At 36.8% G+C, this 25,181-nt stretch overlaps 1 protein-coding gene across 1 annotated transcript in view; it reads right to left on the bottom strand.

The window, feature by feature from the left end:
* ZDHHC15 (zDHHC palmitoyltransferase 15) overlaps positions 1 to 25,181 on the bottom strand; it is a 98,422-nt gene that overhangs the window by 31,137 nt on the left and 42,104 nt on the right. The window contains exons 4-5 of the mRNA XM_004442196.3: positions 5,050 to 5,170; positions 1,669 to 1,738 (exon numbers count right to left, since the gene is read on the bottom strand). Of these exons, the coding sequence (XP_004442253.2) occupies positions 1,669 to 1,738; positions 5,050 to 5,170 (191 nt within the window). The remainder of the gene's footprint in view (positions 1 to 1,668; positions 1,739 to 5,049; positions 5,171 to 25,181) is intronic.

Below are 25,181 nucleotides of genomic sequence, written 5' to 3'. Positions count from 1 at the left end.
AGAAGAAAGACATAAAGATTATATTTATTAACACAAAAATGGGGTTTTACAAAGCTGGAGCAATTTGAGTAACAAAATAAAGTACTACTGAGTTACAACCCAAAACATAAAATGATTATCCACGCCTACCTACTGATTTGAATAAATAAATAAATGAGGGAGAAGAGACAAATCTCCCACGCAGAAGAATTCCAAATAATTTATGTAGATACTCTGCCTTCAAGGAGGGGGAGCGTTAAGTTCTCATTCCCTTAGCATGGGCTGCACATAGTGACTTCCTTCCAAAGAGTACAGTATGGAAGTGGGGACAGGGTAACTTTATAATGGAGAAATATGACAAACACTACCTCACCCAGATGATCAAGATAAACATTGCAGTGATAAGTCATGTTTATATTATATACTCTTGATATGATATAATGAGAATGGCGCTTTACCTCTATGGTCTTTCTCCCCAAAACACGTTATCCATGTCTAATCATGAGGAAAATATCAGGCAAATCCCAACTGAGGGATAGCCGACAAAATACTTGACCGTTAATCTTAAAAACTGTCAAGGTTGTCAAAAACAAGTAAAGTATGAGAAACTGTCACAGCTAAGAGGAGCCTAAGAAGACATGACAACTAAACGTAATGTAGTATCCTGGATGGGATCCTGGAACATGAAAAGAACATTAGGGAAAAACTGAGGAAATCTAAATAGAGTATGGACTTCAGTTAAAAATAATATACAGGCATACTTCAGAGATATTGCGGGTTTGGTTACAGACCATTGCAATAAAGTGAATATTGCAACAAAGTCACATGAATTTTTTTGTTTCCCAGTGATATAAAAATTATCTTTACACTATACTGTAGTCTATTAAGTGTGCAATAGCATTATGTCTAAAAAAACAATGTACATACCTTAATTAAAAAATACTTTATTGCTAAAAAATGCTAACCATCATCTGAGCCTTCAGGGAGTCATAATCTTTTTGCTAGTGGAGAGTCATATAAAAACGCAATATCTGCTAAGCACAATAAAGCACAGTGCAATAAAACAAGGTATGCCTGTATCAATACTGGTTTATTAATTGTAACAAATGTACCACATTAATGTAAGATGTTAATAATAGGGGGAATTGGGAGTGGGACATATGAGAACTATCTTCACAATAATTCTTTAAATCTAAAACTGTTCTAAAATAAAATGTTTTTTTTTTTTTTTGGTGAGGAAGATTGGCCCTGAGCTAATATCTGTTGCCAATCCTCCTCTTTGTGCTTGAGGAAGATTGTCCCTGAGCTAAGGTCTGTGCCAATCTTCCTCCACTTTGTAGGCAGGATGCTGCCACAGCATAGCTTGATGAGCGATATGTAGGTCTGCACCTGGGATCTGAACCTGCGAACCCCAGGCTGCTGAAGCAGAGGATGAACTTAACTACTACACCACCGGGCCAGCCCCTAAAATGTTTATTTTTAGAATGGGGATTTATTTATCTTTCCTATATTTAGAATAGTTTGAATCATCATCATCCCTGTGAGGGTGTTTGGCATGTGCTCATTATGATCAAAAGGAAATGTTCTTATCTAGGCATGGTTACATGCCTAGGATCAGTCACTTTGTCATCTAGGATCAGTCACTTTGTCGTCTAGGCTCAGCCCAGGGGAAATATGGCTGTCACTTACATGGCACAGACAGAGCAGTGGTGGCAGCGATCTGGCTTGATCAAATGGCACCGGTCACAGAATCTTACAGCTAAAGGAAAAATAAGGTGGTTAGCACTACTTAGGGCTCAATATGACACCATATATCTTACTAGCCTATCAGGATGGCTTGTTATACACTGACTACAGGTAGTCAAACTCATCTAATTTCAAGTTAGCAAGCAAAAGGTAGATCAAATAAGAGAATTATGCTATGTATTTTTTCCCTGTTGGATCAATCTTTTTTATTTATTTATTTATTATTTATTTATTTATTTTTCCCCCAAAGCCCCAGTAGATAGTTGTATGTCACAGCTGCACATCCTTCTTAGTTGCTGTATGTGGGACGCGGCCTCAGCATGGCCGGAGAAGTGGTGCCTCGGTGCGCGCCCGGGATCCGAACCCGGGCCGCCAGTAGCGGAGAGCGCGCACTTAACCACTAAACCACAGGGCCGGCCCCTTGTTGGATCAATCTTGAAAGCACACTTTGGGGGATGAAGGTAAGGGGAAAATTTTTCATATCTGGGTATCTAATCATAAAATTTTGTATTATAAAACAAACTATATTGTTAACTGCTCAGCGATCTTGGAAAAATCATTTAGCTTCTGTTTACTCCAACTTTCCTATCTAAAAACAAGGATTCACAATTTATCTGTTGTCTCCAGAGGTTAGATTGTATGAGGTAGAAAAAACTCCTAAAGCATGGTAAAGAGAGTGGTTCTTAGAATAACAATTTGGAGAATAGAAGAGACATTCTAGAACAATTAGTTCAATTGACCATTTCACAGAGAAAGGAAGTAAAAATCTGAGCCATAAAGGTCACACAGCAAGTGAGTGGCAGGGCTATGGCCAGTACAGCTTTTCTGACCCCTTAGTTCAGGGTTCTCTTCATTCTGTAAGTCTGATACAACAAGTCATTTCTCTCTCCCTCCCTCCTTCCTTCCTTTCTTTACTTCTCTTAGATGAAAGGCATTCTCCTTTCCTTCTCATTTTCTCTATGTTCATTGATAGAGTATGACTGTGTTTAATATGATTATTATTAAGTATAACAACTAAAATTATGAATAATTTGAGATAATATAATAATTTCATCTAAAGTGTACATTAAGCACACATAACTGATTCAACATAAGGGACTGCTAATTAAGCAGAGTTTGTGTTCATTTCCAGCAATGGTGTGGGGGTGACCAAAGTATGGGTATAACTGAGGCAAGGAGGAAGGGAGAGGGCCATGCATGTTTGGGTCCTTCAGCATGTTTTTAAAGATATGGTCAATGCCACTGCCCAGTTTAAGCCACCATCATCTCTCACTTAGACAACGGCAATAACTGCCTAATTATTCACTCTGCTTTCATTCTTGCCCCCCACATTCTCTACAGAATACCTGGGTGATCTATTAAAACGTGAATCAGATCATACCACTGTCCACTTAAAACGTTCAATAGATTTCCAACACCCTTAGAATAAAAGACAAACTCCTTACCATGGCCTGCATCATCTGGCCTCTGCCTGCCTCTTCAACCTTAACTTGTACCACTGTCCATCTACTATACTCCAGTCACAACGTCTGTCTACTCTTCTAATACTGCAAGCTTGCTCCTGTCTCAGGGCCTTTTGTACTTGCAGCTCCTTCTGCCAGGAACTCTAGTCCCTCTTCTCTTTGCATAGCTAGTTACTTCTTATTATTCAGGTCTCAGATCAAATGACATTTCCTCAGAGAAGCCTTCTCTATTACTCTATATCATGGGGGCTGCAAACAAACGTTCAAGGGTCTAGGGAATAGTGAATAGTGAATAGTGAGTGCAGTAGCCATTTGGAGACTGTGGGAGAACCTGAGAATTCATGCCATGTTTAAAAAGAGCAGTTACTACTCAGCTCTAGCTAATTTTTGCCATGTGAAAATGCAGATCAAATGATGCCAGAGTATCTGAGTTTTGAAGAGAAGCCACAAATCTGGATTTTCATGTGGAAATATTCTAATTGTTAAAAATTAGTAACAAATGCAAAGTTTTAAAAGACGTGTTAGAGATCAAACAAAATATATCTCTAGGCTAAATTCATCCAGTATGCCTCTAGTTTGTAACCTCTGCTCTATCACATCATTCTGTTTATTACTGTTTGAAATTCTATAGGTAATTTCCTGTCAGTCTCCTTTTCACCATATTTCAGTATGCATAAAGACTTTTAAAAAATCATAACCACCATGACTAATGCTCTAATAAAATTAACAATAAGTCCTTAGTATCATCTAATATCCAGACCATATTAAAATTTCCCCAATTGTCATATGGGATCTTACTAAATATTTGTTGAATAAATAATGATAAACAGACGAACATAGATGACTAACAGTATACTTCCCAAAGCTTTGAAATGTGATCTTTCTTTTAGAAACATTAGGATGACTTGTCAAAAGAGCTTTGGTTTTCAAATTTTAAAAGGCGGAGAATTGGGTCAGCTAGTACCGTTCTAGTCATGCAGATGGAAACTAAAAGTAAAACTCCATAGTGGGTATCTACCTAAGATAAATGAAGACATATCTCTGCACAAATACTCATATAAGAATGTTCATAGCAGATTTACTCATAATAGCTAAGCACCGGAAACAACCCAAACATGCCCAAACTGGTGAATGGATAAACAATCTATGATATATTCATGCCATGAATTACTACTCAGAAATAAAATGACTGAAATACACAATATGAATGAGTCTCAAAAACATTATGCTGAATAAAAGAAGCCAGCCACAACAGTACGTACTGTATGATTCCATTTATATAAAATTCTAGAGCAGGTAAAACTAATCTATGGCGGAAAACTATCAGAATAGTGGTTGTCTTTGGTGGTGGTGGTGGAGTCGACTGGGAAGGAGCATGAGAGAACTTTCTAGGTTATGGTAATATTTATAAAGGTTTTGGTTACACAGGTGTGTACATTTCTTGAAACACTGAATGGTATACTTATGATTTATGCATATTTTAATGTAAATTTCACCCCAAAAAGAATGATAAAATATTTAGGTGGATATGTGCTGATATCTGCTACTTTGAAATGCATCAAAAAATAAGATGGCTTGGTGGATGCTAGATAGAGGGATGGATTTGTGGACAGATATGTGATAAAACAATATAGTGAAATGTTAGTGGTAGACTCCAGTGGTGGATATACGGATGTTTATTATATAATTCTTCCATCTTGGAAATTGTTGTTTGAAATTTTTTATAATAAAATATTGAAAAAAAATTCCCTAGTGTTTTTCAGAAGAGAGGAGAAAAAAGGGGGCTAGCCTGAAGATATATATGACTTAGTTCTGAGATCCTTGCTGATCTGCCTCTCTTGCTGACTTTGGATGAACTGACCTCCACTTCCAGTTCTTGTGTAAACTGGTAGCTTTTTGGCCATATCAACGAGCATCTGCTTCTGGACCTCAGGTCTCTCTTCGTTTTCATAGCGCTCCTTGTCTGTATAGGACAAGTGGAACTGGAAGCAGAAGTGAGAGGCAAGACTTTATTTTCCAAGGTTCACAGAAAAGATTAAAAACAACAACAGTAACTATTTAGATGAAAATATTTGTTACCTACCCTTGAAGCCCAGGTAACAATTTGGTTTATAACTTTCTCTGGATAATTATCTTAATTATCTTATCTGGCTTTTATCTCAATTTTCATAATTCTATACGATACATAGCATAGTTTTATAAATAAAGAAAATAAAACTGAGGGAGATTAAGTATATTGTCCATGATTATACTCACTGAAATAGTAAGCAGCAAAACTAAGCCCCAAACCCAGTTCACCTGACTCTAAGACTTGTGTCCTTTCCACTCCATTACACTCTAATATGACATTGCATACAGATGTGTGACACCTTGCTGCCAGGACTCTATTGATGATTAACTTTGCTTGTTATTAAGTTGTATTTTTCATAGGTGACACTTGGGGAAGCTGGATGAGACTGCTAACAGCATTGTCTGTATATTCCAATCTTGCAAATGAGTAGAAATGTGGATATTCTCACTATTTCTCATATTTTCAGTCTGGTATAGAGCTTGCTGCCATGTTTGTACCACACTTTGCTAATCTTGCAAAAGATATGCCAATGATTTTCCAAAGTAATACAGTAATACAAAATAATACCTACTTCACAAGATTGGTGTAAAAGTGCTGGATAACAACAAGTAATTAAAAGTCTCTTTTACAAGTCCAATTTCTTAAATCATTTAAAAATATTTGATATTGCCAATATTTTAAATTTTAACTATTCTAGTTAGTGTGTAACGGTATCTTATTGTGATTTTAATTTGCACTCCCCTGATTACTAATGACATTGAGCACCTTTTCATGAGTTTATTGGCCATTTGGGTATCTTCTTGTGAAATGCCTATTCAAACCTTTTGTCCGCTAAAAAGGAATTGGGTTGTTTGTCCTTTTTTGTATTGATTTGCAGGAATTCATTATATATTTTGCATAGTAGTCCTTTGTTGAATATTTTCTACCAGTCTGTGGCTTTCCTTTTTACTTCCTTTATGGTGCATTTTGATGAACAGAAGATCTTGGTGCGAATGTAGATTTATGCAAGCACTTTGGAAAATTGTTTGGAATTACCTACTTAAGTTAAATATATGCCTGCCCTATGACTCAGCAATTCCATTCCTAGTTATATACCCAAGAGAAATGAGTATGTGTGTATATGTATGTGTGTGTGTATGTCAAAAGATATGTACAAGATTGCTTATAGCAGCTTTATTCATAATAGAAAAAAATGATAACAACCCAAGTGTCCTTCAACTGGTGAATGAATAAACCAACTGTGATAAAAGGGAATAACTATAGTAGTAAAACAGAATGGACAACTGAAACATGCATCAACATGAATGAATTTTGAAAACATTATAATGAGTGAAGGGCTTACACAAAACAGTGCATACTATGATTCTTTTCTTGTGAGGTTCAAAAATAAGCAAAACTAATCTATGGTGATATAAGTCAGATTAGTGGTTACCTCTGAGAGGAGGTTGTTTGGGAATGGGCATAAAGAAGAGTCTTAAAGTGTTAGAAATGTTCAAAATCTTAGCCTGCATAGTGGTTATATGGGTGTATATATATAGGTAAAAATTCATCAAATTGTACTCTTTACAAGTTAATTCTCGGAGTAGAGTATGTATATTATACATCAGTAAAATAGTAAAACAAATAAATTAATAAAATACTTTAGATATTTTAAATGTATCTAACTTTAAAAATTGGAAATGTATAAATTCAAACACTGTATTTTAAGAACCATACCTAGTGGTACGTTTTATGGTATGTCATTCTCAAGTAGAGTGAGAATTGAGTACCTGGCTTGGGGTATGCGGAAATATGTAGGGGCATTTTTGGCTTTTACAATAAGTATGATGCACTATGGGCATTTAATGGGTGGGAGCCCAGGGTGCTAAGGATTCTGCAATGAACTGGACAGATGCATAGAATTAACAATTTTATCAACCAAAAGGCCATAGATCAATGTCATAAAATAGTAACTAAATAATGTAAATTCAATATAAAAATAACTGGTTATTTTGTCTTCTTAGAAGAACAATTATACTGACTAACTCAAAAGAATAAAGTTTTAAAAAATTCTTTTAAATTTTGATAATTAAAATAGCACCTTGGGGTGACCCTTTAATTTTTGTGATGTCCTTGGGAATATAACTTTCTTATGGTACACTATACCTTTTTAAATGGCAGAGACAGAGTTGTTACTGCTTGTACGTGATGAAAATCTGTGGTTATTCAAGTAGGCTTTGGTTTGGAATAAGATGTCATGACTGGATGCCCTATTTCTGGCACTAACCAAGCCTTTCTGAGAATTACAATGCAATGAGCCAGTAAATGCCTTTTGAGTGGGACAATTGGTGATAGACTGGGATGTATTGGGTATTAGAGAAATTAATATGGTGGCTAGCAATTAGGTCCAAGGACTCACCTTTTCTTTTTTTTTTTTATTGATGTTTTAATTGTTTCTAACATTGTGAAATTTTGGGTTGTACATTTTTGTTTGTCCATCACCATATATATGACTCCCTTCACCCCTTGTACCCACCCCCCACCCCCACTGCCCCTGGTAACCACAGTCCAGTTTTCTCTGTCCATGTGTTGGTTTATATTCCACATATGAGTGAGATCATACAGTGTTTGTCTTTCTCTTTCTGGCTTATTTCACTTAACATAATACGCTCCAGGCCCATCCATGTTGTTGCAAATGGGACAATTTTGTCTTTTTTTATGGCTGAGTAGTATTCCATTGTATATACACACCACATTTTCTTAATCCAATCGTCAGTCAAGGGACACTTAGGTTGCTTCCACTTCTTGGCTATGGTGAATAATGCTGCAATGAACATAGGGGTGCATAAGCCTCTTTGGATTGTTGATTTCAGGTTCGTTGGATAGATTCACAGTAGTGGGATGGCTGGATCATAGGGGATCTCTATTTTTTTTTTTTTTTGCTGTTGATTTTTTTTTTATTGATGTTTTAATGGTTTCTAACATTGTGAAATTTTGGGTTGTACATTTTTGTTTGTCCATCACCACATATATGACTCCCTTCACCCCTTGTGCCCACCCCCCACCCCCACTGCCCTGGTAACCACAGTCCAGTTTTCTCTGTCCATGTGTTGGTTTATATTCCACATATAAGTGAGATCATACAGTGTTTGTCTTTCTCTTTCTGGCTTATTTCCCTTAACATAATACGCTCCAGGCCCATCCATGTTGTTGCAAATGGGACGATTTTGTCTTTTTTCATGGCTGAATAGTATTCCATTGTATATATATACCACATTTTCTTAATCCAATCGTCAGTCGAGGGACACTTAGGTTGCTTCCACTTCTTGGCTATGGCGAATAAAGCTGCAATGAACATAGGGGTGTATAAGCCTCTTTGGATTGTTGATTTCAGGTGCGTTGGATAGATTCCCAGTAGTGGGATGGCTGGATCATAGGGCATCTCTATTTTTAATTCTTTGAGGAATCTCCATACCGTTTTCCATAGAGGCTGCACCAATTTGCATTCCCACCAGCTGTGTATGAGGGTTCCTGTTTCTCCACCTCCTCTCCAACATTTGTTGTTTTTTGTCTTGGTGATTATAGCCATTCTAACAGGCGTGAGGTGGTATCTTAGTGTTGTTTTGATTTGCATTTCCCTGATGATTAGTGATGTTGAGCATCTTTTCATGTGCCTATTGGCCATCTGTATATCTTCCTTGGAGAAGTGTCTGTTCATTTCCTCTGCCCATTTTTTGATTGGGTTGTTTTTTTGTTGTTCAATTGTGTGAGTTCTTTATATATTATGGAAATCAACCCCTTGTCAGATGTATGTTTTGCAAATATTCTCTCCCAGCTGGTTGGTTGTTTGTTCATCTTGATTCTGGTTTCATTTGTCTTATAAAAGCTCTTTAATCTGATAAAGTCCCACTTGTTTATTTTTTCTTTAGTTTCCCTAGTCTGGGTAGGCATGTCATCCGAAAAGATTCCTTTAAAACCAATGTCAAATAGTGTGTTGCCTATATTTTCTTCTATGAGTTTTATAGTTTCAGGTCTCACCTTCAGGTCTTTGATCCATTTTGAGTTAATTTTTGTGAATGGCGATAGCACATGGTCCACTTTAATTCTTTTGCATGTGGCTGTCCAGTTTTCCCAACACCATTTATTGAAGAGACTTTCCTTTCTCCATTGCATGTTCTTAGGACCTTTGTCGAAAATTAGCTGTCCATATATGTGTGGTTTTATTTCTGGGCTTTCAATTCTGTTCCATTGATCTGTGTGTCTGTTTTTGTACCAGTACCATGCTGTTTTGATTACTATTGCTTTGTAGTATGTTTTGAAGTCAGGGATTGTGATGCCTCCTGCTTTGTTCTTTTTCTTTAGGATTTCTTTAGCTATTCGGGGTCTTTTGTTGCCCCATATAAATTTTAGTATTCTTTTTTCTATTTCTGTGAAGAATGTCATTGGGATTCTGATTGGGATTGCATTGAATCTGTAGATTGCTTTAGGTAATGTAGACATTTTAAATATGTTTATTCTTCCAATCCACGTGCATGGGATATCTTTCCATTTCTTTATGTCATCATGGGTTTCCCTCAATAATGTCTTGTAGTTCTCCTTGTATAGGTCCTTCACCTCCTTGGTAAGATTTATTCCTAGGTATTTTATTCTTTTTGATGCAATTGTAAATGGTATTATCTTTTTGAGCTCTCTTTCTGTTAATTCATTATTAGCATACAGAAATGCAACTGATTTTTGTAGATGGATTTTGTACCCTGCAACTTTGCTGTAGTTGTTGATTGTTTCTAATAGTTTTCCAACAGATTCCTTAGGGTTTTCTATATATACAATCATGTCATCTGCAAATAGTGAGAGTTTCACTTCTTCGTTACCTATTTGGATTCCTTTTATTCCTTTTTCTTGCCTAATTGCTCTGGCCAAAACCTCCTTTACTATGTTGAACAGGAGTGGTGAGAGTGGGCAGCCCTGCCTCATTCCTGTTCTCAGAGGAATGGCTTTCAGTCTTTCCCCATTGAGTATGATGTTGGCTGTGGGTTTGTCATATATGGCCTTTATTATGGTGAGGTACTTTCCTTCTATTCCCATTTTATTGAGAGTTTTTATCATAAATGGAGGTCGTATCTTATCAAATGCCTTCTCTGCGTCTATTGAGATGATCATGTGGTTTTTATTCTTTGTTTTGTTGATGTGATGTATCACGTTGATTGATTTGCGGGTGTTGAACCATCCCTGCGTCCCTGGTATAAATCCCACTTGATCATGGTGTATGATCTTTTTAATGTACTGTTGTATTCGGTTTGCCAATATTTTGTTGAGGATTTTTGCATCAAAGTTCATCAACGATATTGGCCTGTAATTTTCTTTCTTTGTATTGTCTTTGTCTGGTTTTGGTATCAGGGTGATGTTGGCCTCAGAGAATGATTTAGGAAGTGTTCCATCTTCCTCTATTTTTTGGAATAGTTTGAGAAGAATGCATATTAAATCTTCTTTGAATGTTTGGTAAAATTCACTGGAGAAGCCATCCGGTCCTGGACTTTTATTTTTTGGGAGGTTTTTGATTACTATTGCAATCTCTTTAGTTGTTATTGGTCTATTCAGATTCTCCATTTCTTCTTGGTTCAATTTTAGGAGGTTGTATAAGTCTAAGAATTGATCCGTTTCTTCTAGATTGTCCAATTTGTGGGCATATAATTTCTCATAGTATTCTCTTATAATCCTCTGTATTTCCGTGGTATCCATTGCAATTTCTCCTCTTTCATTTCTAATTTTATTTACTTGAGCCTTTTCTCTTTTTTTCTTAGTAAGCCTGGCTAAGGGTTTGTCGATTTTGTTTATCTTCTCGAAGAACCAACTCTTTGTTTCATTAATCCTTTCTACTGTTTTTTTGGTCTCAATTTCATTTATTTCTGCTCTGATTTTTATTATTTCTCTCCTTCTGCTGGCTTTGGGCTTTGTTTGTTCTTCTTTTTCTAGTTCTGTTAGGTGTAGTTTAAGGTTGCTTATTTGGGCTTTTTCTTGTTTGTTAAGTTGGGCTTGTATCGCTATGAGTTTCCCTCTCAGGACTGCTTTTGCTGCATCCCATATGGTTTGATATGGCATATTATCATTTTTGTTTGTTTCCAGATAGTTTTTGATTTCTCCTTTAATTTCATCAATGATCCATTGGTTGTCCAGTAGCATGTTGTTTAATCTCCACATTTTTGTCCCTTTCCCAGTTTTTTTTTTCATGGTTCATTTCCAGTTTCATACCCTTATGGTCTGAAAAGATGCTTGTTATGGTTTCAATCTTCTTAAATTTATTGAGGCTTGCTTTGTTTCCCAACATATGGTCTATCCTAGAGAATGTTCCATGCGCACTTGAGAAGAATGTGTATTCAGCTGTTTTTGGATGGAGTGCTCTGTATATGTCTACTAGGTACATCTCGTCCAGTTTTTCATTTAAGTCTACTATTTCTTTATTGACTTTTTGTCTGGATGATCTATCCATTGTTGTAAGTGGGGTGTTAAGATCCCCTACTATTATTGTGTTGTTGTTGATGTCTCCTTTTAGGTTTGTTAATAGTTGCTTTATGTACATTGGTGCTCCTATGTTGGGTGCATATATATTTATAAGCGATATGTCTTCTTGATGGAGTGTCCCTTTTATCATTATATATTTCCCTTCTTTGTCTTTCTTAATCTGTTTTATCTTGAAGTCTACTTTGTCTGATATGAGTATGGCAACACCTGCTTTCTTTTGTTTGCCATTAGCTTGGAGTATTGTCTTCCATCCTTTCACTCTGAGCCTCTGATTGTCTTTAGTGCTAAGATGTGTTTCCTGAAGGCAGCATATTGTTGGGTCTTGCTTTTTAATCCATCCTGCCACTCTGTATCTTTTGATTGGAGAGTTCAATCCATTTACATTTAGGGTAATTATTGATATATGAGGGCTTAATGTTGCTGTTTTGTCACTTATTTTCTGGTTCTTTTGCATTTCCTTTGTTTCTTGTCCCATTTGTTTCGGACTGCCAATTTAGTTTGGTTGTTCTGTCTTATGACTCTTCTAGTTTTCTCTTGGTTTATCATATGTGGTTTTGTTTTGATTATTTGTTTAGTGGTTACCTTGAGGTTTGGGCAAAAAATCTTGTGTATGAGATAGTCCATTATCTGATGGCCTCCTATTTCCTTATACTAAGTCAATGCAATCACTTTCCTCTTCCCCTTCTAAGTTGTTCTTGTTATACCTTATTCTATCTTGTGTTGTGGCTGTGTGTTTACAGTGATGAGGTTAAATTTATTTTTGGTGAGTTTCTTCTTTTGATCTTTGAATTTAGTATTTAAGTCATTGCTAACCTATTGTGGTAAAGATCTACTATTTTTCTGAGTTTGTCTACCTACTTTTCTCCTTGCTCCAAGCTTTGTGTTCCCTTTCTCTTCTTTTTTTCAGGCCTGAGGGTCTTCTTGAGTATTTCTTGTAGTGGGGGTCTTGTGGCCATGAACTCCCTTAGCTTTTGTTTATCTGGGAGAGTTACTATTTCTCCATCATATTTGAAGGATATTTTTTCCTGGTTAGAGTATTCTTGGCTGAAAGTTTTTGTCTTTCAGTATTTTGAATATATCATTCCAGTCTCTTCTAGCTTGTAAAATTTCTGTTGAGAAATCTGCTGAGAGCCTGATGGGAGTTCCTTTGTACGTTATTTTTTGTTTTTGTCTAGCTGCCCTTAATCTTGTTTCTTTGTCGTTGACCCTGGCTAGCCTTACCACTAGGTGTCGTGGTGAAGGCCTTTGTCTGTTAATATATATAGGTGCTCTGTTGGCTTCGCTTACTGGTATTTCCTGCTCCTTCCCCAGATTTGGGAAATTCTCAGCTATTATTTCCTTGAATAGGCTCTCTGTTCCTCTTTCCCTCTCTTCTCCCTCAGGAATACCTATAATTCTTATGTTACATTTTCTAATAGAGTCAGATATTTCTCGGAGTCTTTCTTCTTTTCTTTTTAGTCTTAGTTCTCTCTCCTCTTCCATCTGGAGTATATCTGTATTCCTATCCTCTAAAGTGCTAATTCTTTCCTCCATATTGTCAGCTCTGTTCTTTAAAGATTCCAGATTCTCCTTTATCTCCTCCATCGTGTTCTTCATCTCCATCAGCACTGATTGGTTTTTCTTTATGATTTCAATCTCTTTTGTGAAGAAACTCCTAATGTCATTGAATTGTTTGTCTGTGTTGTCTCGTATTTCGTTGAGTGTTTTTATGATAGCTATTTCAAAATCTCTGTCATTTAGATTATGGATTTCTGTTTCTTCGGGGTTGATTTCTGCATGCTTGTCATTTTGTTTCTGGTCTGGTGATTTCATATATTTTTGCATTGTGGTTCCTGTGTCGGTTTTGTTTTTCCTCATCCTGGAACCTCTGGTTGCAATTTCCCCCTGCCGCCACTGTCTGGTGGTATAGGTCTGTCTAGTCTAAGCCCCCTGCGCTCTGCCCCGGTTTTTCTGCTGCGATCCGCAGTTTTGTTTTTGTTTTTTTTTTGTTTTGTTTTTCCCGCTGCGATCCACGGGTCCGGTCGTTTGATCAGGTCTGTCGCGGATCGCTTGGTCTGGTCTGTCACGGATCTCTTGGTCTGGTCTGCCGCGATCGCTAGGTCTGGTCTGGTCAGTTGAGCTGCAGGGTCTGGTTTGTGGGGAGGGGGGAGCTCTCTCTTTTGCCCTCTGGGTCCCTGATGTGGGAGGCTTCTCGTTTGCTCCTCTTTATCTGCTCTCTGGGGTGCTCAAATGTTGATAGTAGCCCTGTGGCTCTTCTGAGTCCTCTGTGCGGGAGTTTCCCACTGGCTGAGCGAGTCTAAAGAGCTACGGTTTCCCCGCTGAGGGCCGCGCCTCCCCCCTCTCTGGGAGCCGCGCGGACCGGGATCGCTGATCTGATGGGGAGGGAGAGGAGTTCTCCTTACCTCTCCCCACTTCCTCCGGGGGCCCAGCACGTTCCTCTGTCAGATGTGCGGCAGTGTGGATCTTTCCGCTCTAGCTTTTCACTGTCTGGGATTCCGTTGTTGGTCTGTGACTGTACCTTTTGTTGTATCTTGTCGGGGGAAGAGTTCACGGGAAAGCTCACTCCACCATGATGCTGACGTCACTCTCACCTTTTCTTTTTACCAATTAAAAATGATGATGATGTAGTCTTAAATGTTAGACATTTGCAGTACATATCTAAATCCTGTCATCTTCTCACCCAGTTTAGGCCTACAAAATGCCCAACCACTCAGCCCTTCTACTGGCCTACAAGCTTCATAAATAGCATGAAGGGGACAATTATTTTCTTTTTCTTTTTTTTTAATTTAGGTAGAATTGGTTTATAACATATAGATTTCAGGTGTGCATGATTATAATTCGACTTCTGTATACACCACATCACGTTCACCACCAAAAGTCTAGTTTTCATCCATCACCACTCAAATGACCCCCTTTACCCATTTTGCCCTCTCCCTCTCGGGTTCCCCTCTGGTCACCACCTATCTGTTCTCTGTATCTATGTGTTTCTTTGGTTGTTGTTGTTGTTTTTTATCTTCCACATATGAGTGAAATCATACGGTATCTGTCTTACTCTGATTTATTTTATTTAGCATAATACCCTCAAGGTCCATCCATGTTGTCACAAATAGCAAGATTTCATCTTTTCTATGGCCGAGTAGTATTCTATTGTGTATGTATACCACATCTTCTTTATCCATTCATCTGTCAATGGGCACTTAGGTTGTTTCCACATCTTGGCTATTGTAAATAATGCTGCAATGAATATAGAGATGCATATATCTTTTCAAATTAGTGTTTTCATATTCTTTTGATAAATGCCCAGAAGTAGCATAGCTGGAGTATATGGTAGTTCTGTTCTTAATTTTTTGAGGAATCTCCATACTGTTTTCCATAGTGGCTGCACCAATTTACATTCCCACTAGCAGTGTACAAGGGTTCCCTTTTCTCCACATCCTCTCCAACACTTGTTATTTATTGTCTTTTTAATAATAGCCATTCTGATCGTTGTGAGGTTATATCTCATTGTGGTTTTGATTTGCATTTCCCCAACAATTAGGAATATTGAACATCTTTTCATGGGACTGTTGGCCATTGTATATCTTTTTTGGAAAAAATGTCTGTTCATATTTTCTGCTCATTTTTTTTTTTTTGTGAGGAAGATCAGCCTGAGCTAACATCCACGCCAATCCTCCTCTTTTTTTTTTTTGCTCAGGAAGACTGGCCCTGGGCTAACATCTGTGCCTATCTTCCTCCACTTTACATGGGACACCGCCCCAGTATGGCCTGGCAAGTGGTGCATCCGTGTGCGCCCGGGATCTGAACCCGGGCCACCAGCAGCGGAGCGCACGCACTTAACCACTACGCCACAGAGCCGGCCCCCTTCTGCTCATTTTTTAATTGGGTTGTTTTGTTGTTGTTGTTCAGTTGTATGAGTTCTTTATAACTTTTGGATATTAACCCCTTATTGGATGTATGATTTGCAAATATCTTCTCCCAATTGGTAGATTGTCTTTTCGTTTTATTGATGGTTTCCTTTGCTGTGCAGAAGCCTTTCAGTTTGATGTAGCCCATTTGTTTATTTTTTCTTTTCTTTCCCTTGCCCGAGGAAACATATTCAAAAAGATACTCCTAAGACCACTGTCCAAAAGCATTCTGCCTATGTTTTCTTCTAGGAGTTTTATGGGTTCGGGTCTTACATTCAAGTTTTTAATCCATTTTTAGTTAATTTTTGTGTAAGGTGTAGGACACTGGTCTACTTTCCTTCTTTTGCATGTGGTTGTCCAGTTCTCCCAGTACCATTTATTGAAGAGACTCTCTTTCCTCCATTGCATGTTCTTGGCTCCTTGGTTAAAAATTAGCTGTCCATAAATGTGAGGGTTTATTTCCGGGCTCTCAATTCTGTTCCATTGATCTGTGTCTGCTTTTCTGCCAATATCATACAGTTTTGATCACTAGAGTTTTGTAGTATACTTTGAAATCAGGGAGCGTGATACTTCCAGCTTTGTTCTTTTTTTTCAGGATTAGTTTGGTTATTCGGAGTCTTTTGTTCTTCCATATAAATTTTAGGATTGTTGGTTCTATTTCCATGAAAAATGTCATTGGGATTTTGATATGCATTGCACTGAATCTGTAGATTGCTTTAGGTAACATGGACATTTTAACTATGTTAATTCTTCCAGTCCATGAGCACAGAATATCTTTCCATTTCTTTGTGTTTTCTTCACTTTCTTTCAGCAATGTCTGATAGTTTTCAGTGTACAAGTCTTTCACTTCCTTGGGTAAATTTATTCCTAGGTATGTTACTGTTTTTGTTGAGATCGTAAATGGGATTCTATTCTTAATTTCTCTTTCTGCTACTGTGTTGTTAGTGTATGGAAACACAATTGATCTTAGTATATTGATTTTGTACCCTGCAACTTTACTATATTCACTTATTATTTCTAATAGTTTTTCAGTGGATTCTTTAGGGTTTTCTGTATATAAAATCAAGTCATCTGTAAAAAGTGACAGTTTTACTTCTTCCTTTCCAATTTGGATCCCTTTTATTTCTTTTTCTTGCCTAATGGCTCTGGCTAGGACTTCTAGTACTATGTTGAAGAAGAGTGGCAAGAGTGAGCATCCTTGTCTTGTTCCTGTTCTTAAAGGGAGAGCTTTCAGTTTTTCACTGCTGAGTATGTTAGCTGTTGGTTTGTCATATATGTTCTTTATTACATTGAGGTACTTTCCTTCTATAACCATTTTTTTGTTTTTTTTGGTGAGGAAGATTGGCCCTGAGCTAACATCTGTTGCCAATCTTCCTCTCTTTGCTTGAGGAAGATTGTCTCTGAGCTAATATCTATGGCAATCTTCCTCTATTCTGTATATGGGATGCCACCACAGCATGGCTTATATCAGCACTGTGTAGGTCCACATCCAGGATCCGAACCCACGAACCCCAGGCTGCCAAAGCAGAGTGTGTGAACTTAACCACTATGCCACCAGGCCCGCCCCAACTTCTATACCCATTTTATTCAGAGTTTTTATTATAAATGGATGCTGAATCTTGTCAAATGCTTTCTCTGCATCTACTGAGATGATCATATGATTTCATTCTTTATTTTGTTAATGTGGTGTATCATGTTGATTGAATTACAGATGTTGAATCATCCTTGCATCCCTGGAATAAATCCCACTTAATCATGGTGTATGACTTAATGTACTGTTGTATTTGGTTTGCTAATATTTTGTTGAGGATTTTTGCATGTATGTTCACTGATTTTTGTGTTGTCCTTGTTTGGTTTTGGTATCAGGGTAATGTTGGTCTTGTAATGAGTTAGGAAGCATCCCCTCCCCTTCAATTTTTTGGAAGAGTTTGAGAAGGATAGGTATTAATTTTTTTGCATATTTGTTAGAATTCACCAGAGAAACCATCTGGTCCTGGATTTGTATCTTTGGGGGGGGGGTTTGATTACTGTTTCAATCTCCTTACTTGTCACTGGTCTCTTCAGATCCTCTTTATTCTTGATTCAGTTTTGGAAGGTTGAATGATTCTAAGAATTTATTCATTTTTTTTAGGTTATCCAATTTTCTGGCATATAGCTTTTCATTGTATTCTGTTATGATCCCTTACTTCTATGGTATCTGTTGTAATTTCTCCTCTTTTGTTTCTGATATTTTTTATCTGAGCCTTTTTTTTTTCTCCGTGTGTCTAGCTAAAGGTTTGTCAATTTTGTTTATCTTTTCAAAGAACAAGCTCTTAGTTTCATTAACCTTTTCTATTGTCTTTTTAGTCTCTGTTACATTTATTTCCACTCAGATTTTTATTATTTCCTTCCTTCTACTGACTTTGGTCTTCATTTGTTCTTGTTTTTCTAGATCCTTTAAGTGTAATGTTAGATTATTTGAGATTTTTTTCATTTTTTGAGGTAGGTCTGTATTGCTAGAAACTTCCCTCTTACTACTGCTTTTGCTGCAACCCACAGATTTTGGTATGCAGTATTTTCATTTTCCTTTGTCTCCAGGTATTTTTTCATTTCTCCTTTTATTTCCTCATTGATCTAATAGTTGTTCAGTAGCATGTTGTTTAGTGTCCATATATTTGTGACTTTCCCAGACTTTTTCTTGTAGTTGATTTCCAAATTCACACCATTGTGGTTGAAAAAGATGCTTGATAGGATTTCTCTCTTCTTGAATTTATGGAGACTTGTTTTGTTTCCCAACATATGATCTGTTCTTGAGAATTTTCCATGTGCACTTGAGAAGAATGTGTATTCTGTTGCTTTTGGATGGAATGTTCTATATATGTATATATTAAGTCCATCTGGTCTAACATTTAATTTAAAGCCAATGTTTTCTTGTTGACTTTCTGTCTGAATGATCTATCCATTGATTGATATAAGTGGGATATTAAAGTCCCCTACTATTATTGTGTTGCTGTCAATTCCTCCCTTTAGGTCTATTAATAATTGCTTTATATACTTTGCTGCTCCTATGTTAGGTGCATATATATTAATAAATGTTATGTCTTCTTGAATGATGGTCCTTTTTATCATTATATAATTCCCATCTTTGTCTTTTGTTATCTTTTTTTGGCTTGAAGTCTTATTGTGTCTGATATAAGTATGGCTACACCTACTTTCTTTTGGTTGCCATTTGTTTGCAGCTTCATCTTCCATCCCTTCACTTTGAATCTGTGTTTGTCTTTAGAGCTGAGATGGGTCTGCTGGAGGCAGCATATTGTTGGGGCTTGTTTTTTAATCCATCCAGCCACTCTGTGTCTTTTGATTTGTGAATACAATCTGTTTAGATTGAGGATTATTATTGATATATGAAGACTTAGTACTGCCATTTTATCTTTTGTTTTCTGGTTGTTCTATATTTCCATTGTTTTTTTCCTTCTGTTTCTGTCTGCAATTTCAGTTTTGTGGTTTTCTGTGAAGTGTTTCTTAGTTTCCTCTTTTTTTATATTTCGTGTCTGTGCTCTGAATTTTTGTTTTGTCGCTACCATGAGGTTTGTATAACAGGTCTCGTAGATGAGATAGTCCTTATTCTGCTGACAGTATTTATCTTCTTTTGCCTACACAGGTTCCATCCGTTTTGTCTTCCCCTTCTATGCTTTGTTGTTGCAAATTATCCCTTTTTAAGTTGTGAGTCTGTTACCAAATTGAAGTGGCTGTAGTTATTTTTAATGCTTCTTTTTCCTTTAACCTTTATGTCATAATTGTTTACTAAGCTATTCTGACATAGAGTTGCAATTTTCTGAGTCTGTCTGTTTACCTCCTTGCTCAAAGTTTTGTGTATGTTTGCCTTTTGATTTCAGGTAGGAGAGCTCCTTTCAACATTTCTTGTAAGACAGATCTAGTGGTGATGAACTCCCTCAGCTTTTGTTTGCCTGGGAAAGCCTTTATTTCTCCTTCACAACTGAAAGATAACTTTGCTAGATAGAGTATTCTTGGCTGACAGTTTTTATCATATTTGAATTTTTTATCATTTTTATCATTGAACATTTTATCAATATTTGAATATATCATTCTACTCTCTCCTGGCCTGTAGAGTTTCTTGCTGAGAAATCTGCTGATAGCCTAATGGTGGTTTCCTTGTAAGTCATTGTTTTTTTTGTCCCTGGCTGCCTTTAATATTCTTTCTTTGTCATTGATTTTTGACAGTTTTACTGTCATGTGTCTTGGAGAAGGTTCTTTTGTGTTGTGATAATTGGGTGTTCTATTAGCTTCATGGATTTATATAACCAGTTCCTTCCCTAGGTTTAGAAGTTTCAGCTATTATTTCTTTAAATAAGCTCTCCACTCCTTTCTCCCTCTCTTCTCCTTCTGGGATATCCATTATTCTTATGTTGCCCTTCCTAATGGAGTCAGATAATTCTTGTAGTATTTCTACAGTTTCAAAAAACCTTAGTTCTCTCTCCTCTTCTACCTGCATCATTTCTAAATTTCTATGTTTGAGCTCTCTTATTACCTCTTCCATATGGTTTGCTCTATTTCCAATGCTTTCTAATGCATTCTTCATATCATTTATTGAGTTCTTCAGCTCCAGAATTTCTGTTTGGTTCTTTTTTAGAATTTCAATCTCTGGTAAAGAATTCCTTCTGTTCATTAATTTTATTCCTGAGCGCCTTGAACTACCTTTCTCAGTTTTCTTGTAGCTCACTGAGTTTCTTTACGACAGCTATTTTGAATTCTTTATCAGTTAGATCACAATCTTCCATGACTATATTTTTGGTTTCTGGAGAATTATTTTCTTTTTGTGATTCCATGTTACTCTGGCTTTTTGTGGTGCTTGCTGAGTTATTCTTCTGCTGGCACATTTGTCACAGCAAGTATTTTTCTTATTTAGGTATTGCTAAATGCCTAGCCATTCAACCAATTGGTGATTAGAGGCCTTTCTTTTGTTTTTCAGTAGGTGGCGCTATGACACCAGTTTTTGGTTTCTCTTTCCTGAGCTGCCTCTGGCTATATTTGAGGATTAGTACTTTCCATCCTCCACTGCTTCTATTAGGGGCATCTCCAGTACCCTTGCCATTGCCACTTGTGCCTCTGGAGGTCACTGTTGCCTTGCTGTTGTTGATTTTGCAGTAGTCACTGGCTTTGCTGCCAGGGACACAGTGATGGAGGACACCTCTGCTGCATCCAGGATCACCTGGGTTGCAAGACCTGCTGCCATGGTGGGAGAAGGGGGATTGTGGGGTGGGAGCTGGGTTTGTGGGGCACCCCCTCTGCTAGGGACTGATTCTTTGTGGCCACAGGCACCACTGTGGTCAGGAAGCCAGAGTTATGTGCATGCCCCAGGTGCTGCTACCAAGTTCTCTGGGGCTGGGTTGGGCTGGCTTAGCTGCCACAGCCAGGGTGCCAGGATTGTGGGCACTGCCTCCGCTGTTCCCCTGGTTTGCCTCCTCAGTCTGTTCCAATCTACCAAACTTTGTATGTACTGATGTGTGGATCTCCCCAGCATCGTGGTATGTTGGGCGATGTAGCCTTTGTTGAGTTACAGATGTTTTGCTCATTGTAGATTGAAGGGGAAAGACAAAGGGTACATCTCACGCCACCATGATGATGACATCACTGCTAATTATTTTTATTGAGCTAGAATTCACATAACATAAAATTCCCTTTTAAAGTGTACATTTTATAGTGTATAATTCAGTGGCATTACAGTGTTGTCCAACCATCACCACAATCTAGTTCCAGAATATTTTCATCACCCCAAAGGAAACCCCATATACATTAAGCAGTCATTCCCTATTACCCACATTCCCAGACCCGTGCAATCACTAGTCTACTTTCTGTTTCATTAGGTTTTCTTTTTTGGATATTTCATATAAATAGAATCAAACAATATGTAGCCTTTGGTGTCTGGTATCTTTCAATTAACATAATGTTTTCGAGGTTCATCCATGTTGCAGCAAGTATCAGTAATGCATTCCTTTTTATAGCTGAATAATATTCCATTGTATGGACATACTACACTTGGTTTATCCATTCATCCATTGATGGATGTTTGGGTCCTTTCCACCTTTTGGCTAAAGTGAATAATGCTCTATGAACAATTGTGTATAGCTGTTTGAACACTTGTTTTCAATTCTTTTGAGTATATACCTAGGAGTAGAATTGCTGGATCACATGGTAATTCTGTTTAACTTCATGTTGAACCACAAAACTGTTTTCCACACTAGCTACATCATTTTATATTCCCAGTAGCAAAATATGAGGATTCAGATTTCTCCACATCCACACCAACACTTGTTATTGTCCATTTTTCTTTCCTTCTTTCTTATTTTTCTTTCTTCCTTGTGTTTTTCTTTTCTTTTTTTCTTTCATTTGTTCTTTCTTTCTCTCTCTCTCTCTCATTTCTTTCTTTCTTTATATTTTGGCCATCATGGTGGGTGTGAAGTGGTATCTCATTGTGGTCTTGATTTGCATTTTTCTATTGACTAATGATGTCAACCATCTTTTCACATGCTTGTTGGCCATTTGTATACATTCTTTAGAGAAATGTCTATTCAAATCATTTGCCCATTTTTTAATTGGGTTATTTGTCTTTTTGTCGTTCAGTTGTAAGAATCTTTACGTATTCTGGATACTTGATATTTACCAGATATATGATCTGCAAATATTTTCTCCAATTCTTTGGGTGGTCTTCTCTTTATTGATAGTGTTGTTTGATGTACAAATGTTTTCAATTTTGACAAAATCTAACTTATTTTTTCTTTTGTTTCTTGTGCTTTTGTTGTCCTATCTAAGAATCCATTGCCAAATCCAAGGTTATGAAGATTTTTTCCCTATGTTTTCTCCTAAGAGTTTAAGAGGTTTAGGTCTTAATCTTTTGGTCATTTTGGTCTTTTATCCTTTTTCTCTTACTGTGATAAAATATGCACAATATAAAATTCAGCCATTTAAACTATTTTTAAGTGTACAGCTCAGTGGCATTAAGTATATTCACATTGTTGTGCAACTATCATTATCATACATCTCCAGTCCTTTTTTAATCTTTCCAAATTGAAATTCCATACTCATTAGACAAAAATCCCCCATTCCCCCTTCCCCTCAGCTCCTGGTAACCACCATTTTATTTTCTCTTTCTGTGAATTTGACTACTCCAGGTACTCTATAAGTGGAAATACTGTATGCAGTATTTGTCTTTTTGTGACTGGCATATTATTTCACTTACCATAAAGTCCTGAAAGTTCATCCATGTTGTAGTATGTGTCAGAATTTTTTTCCTTTATAAGGCTGAAGAATATTCCATTGTATGTATATACCACATTTTATTTATCCATTCATCTGTTGATGGATATCTGAGTTGCTTCTACCTGTGGCTATTGTGAATAATGTTGCTATGAACATGGGTGTACAAATATCTCCTTGAGACACTGTTTTCAATTCTTTGGGGTACACACTGAGAAGTGGAATTGCTGGATCATATGGTAGCTCTATTTTTAATTATTTGAGCCATACTGTATTCTACAGTGGCCACACCATTTTATATTCTCACCAACATTGCACAAGGGTTCCAGTTTCTCCACATCCTTGTCAATATGTTCTATTTTCTGCTTTTTAAAAATATAGTAGACATTCTAATGGATGTGAAGTAGTATTTCATTGTGGTTTTGATATGCATTTCCCTAATGATTAGTGAGGTTGAGCATCTTTTCATGTGTTTGTTGGTCATGTGTATATCTTCTTTGGAGATATGTCTATTCAAATCTTTTACCCATTTTAAAATTGGGTTGCTTGTTTTTTTGTTATAGAGTTGTAGGAGTTCTTTTATATTCTGGATATTAACCCCTTGTCAGAGAGATGATTTGTAAATATTTTCTCCCATTCCATAGGTGGCCAGTTCACTCTGTTTGTTGTGTTTTGATGTCCAGAAGTTTTAAATTTTGATGTACAGATATTCCTCGATTTACGATGGGATTACATACCAAAAAACCCATCTTAAGTTGAAAATATCATAAATTGAAAATGCATTTAATATACCTAACCTACCAAACATCATAGCTTAGCCTTGCCTACCTTAAATGTGCTCAGCACACTTACATTAGTCTACAGTTGGACAAAATTTTCTAACACAAAGCCTATTTTATAGTAAAGTGTTGAATATCTCATGTAATATATTGAATACCGTATTGAAAGTGAAAAACAGGATGGTTGTATGGGTACGAATTGTAACGGTATCGATTGTTTACCCTCATGACTGCATGGCGGACTGGGAGCTGTGGCTCACTGCCACTGCCCAGCATCATGAGAGAGTACCATACTGCATATTTCTAGCCCAGGAAAAGATCAAAATTCAAAATTTGAAGTACAATTTCTACTGAATGTGTATCGATTTTGCACCATTGTAAAGTCAGAAAATTTAAGTCAAACCATCATAAGTTGGGGACAATCTGTAGTTCAATTTACCTATTTTTATTTTAGTTTCTTTTGCTTTTGGTGTCATATCCAAGAAATCATTGCCAAATCCAATGTCATGAAACTTATCCCTTATGTTTTCTTCTAATGGTTTTATAGTTTTAGCTTTTTAGGTTTAGGACTTTAATCCATTTGAGTTACTTTTGTATATGGTGTAAAGTAAGGGTCCAACTTCATTATTTTGCATGTGCATATCCAGTTTTCCCAACACCATTGTTGAAAAGTCCTTTCTCCATTGAATGGTCTTGGCATCCTTTCCAAAAATTATCTGACCATATGTGTGAGGGTTTATTTCTGGGCTCTGTATTCTATTCCATTAGTCTTTGTGTCTGTACCACACTGTTCTGATTAGTGTAGCTTTGTAGTAAGTTTAGAAATAAGGAAGTATGAGACCTCCAACTTTGTTCTTTTTCAAGATTGCTTTGGCGATTTGGGGTCCCTTGAGATTCCATGTGAATTTTAGGATGGAACTTTCTATTTATGCAAAAAAATATCATTGGGATTTTGATAGAGATTGCATTGACTCTGTAGACTACTTTGGGTAGTAATGACATTCTTAACAATATTAACTCTTCCAATCCATGAACATGGGATGTTTTTCCATTTATTTCTATCTATTTCTTTTCAGTAACATTTTTTAGTTTTCGGTGTACAAGATTTTCACTTCCTTGGTTAAGTTTATTACTAAGTATTGTATTCTTTTTCATGCTATTGTAAATGCCATTGTTTTCTTAATTTTTCTGATTGCTCATTGTTAGTGCATAGAAATGCAACTGATTGTTGTGCATTGGTGTGTTGATTTTACATCCTGAAATTTTGCTGAATTCATTTATTAGTTCTAACAGGTTCTTTTGGTGGAATCTTTAGGATTCCTTCTATATAAGATCATGTTATCTATGAACAGAGGTAATTTTACTTCTCCCTGTGCCATTTGGATGCCTTTTATTTTTCTTCTTGCCTACTTGCACTGGTTAGAGGAAGTGTTCCTCCCTCTCCTATTTTTTTTTTTTTGGAAGAATTTGAGAAGGACTGGTGTTA

This window comes from Ceratotherium simum, chromosome X, assembly GCF_057802395.1.
Source record: "Ceratotherium simum simum isolate JZ-2026a chromosome X, ASM5780239v1, whole genome shotgun sequence".
NCBI lineage: Eukaryota > Metazoa > Chordata > Mammalia > Perissodactyla > Rhinocerotidae > Ceratotherium > Ceratotherium simum.
This window is presented reverse-complemented; position numbering and strand designations above follow the sequence as displayed.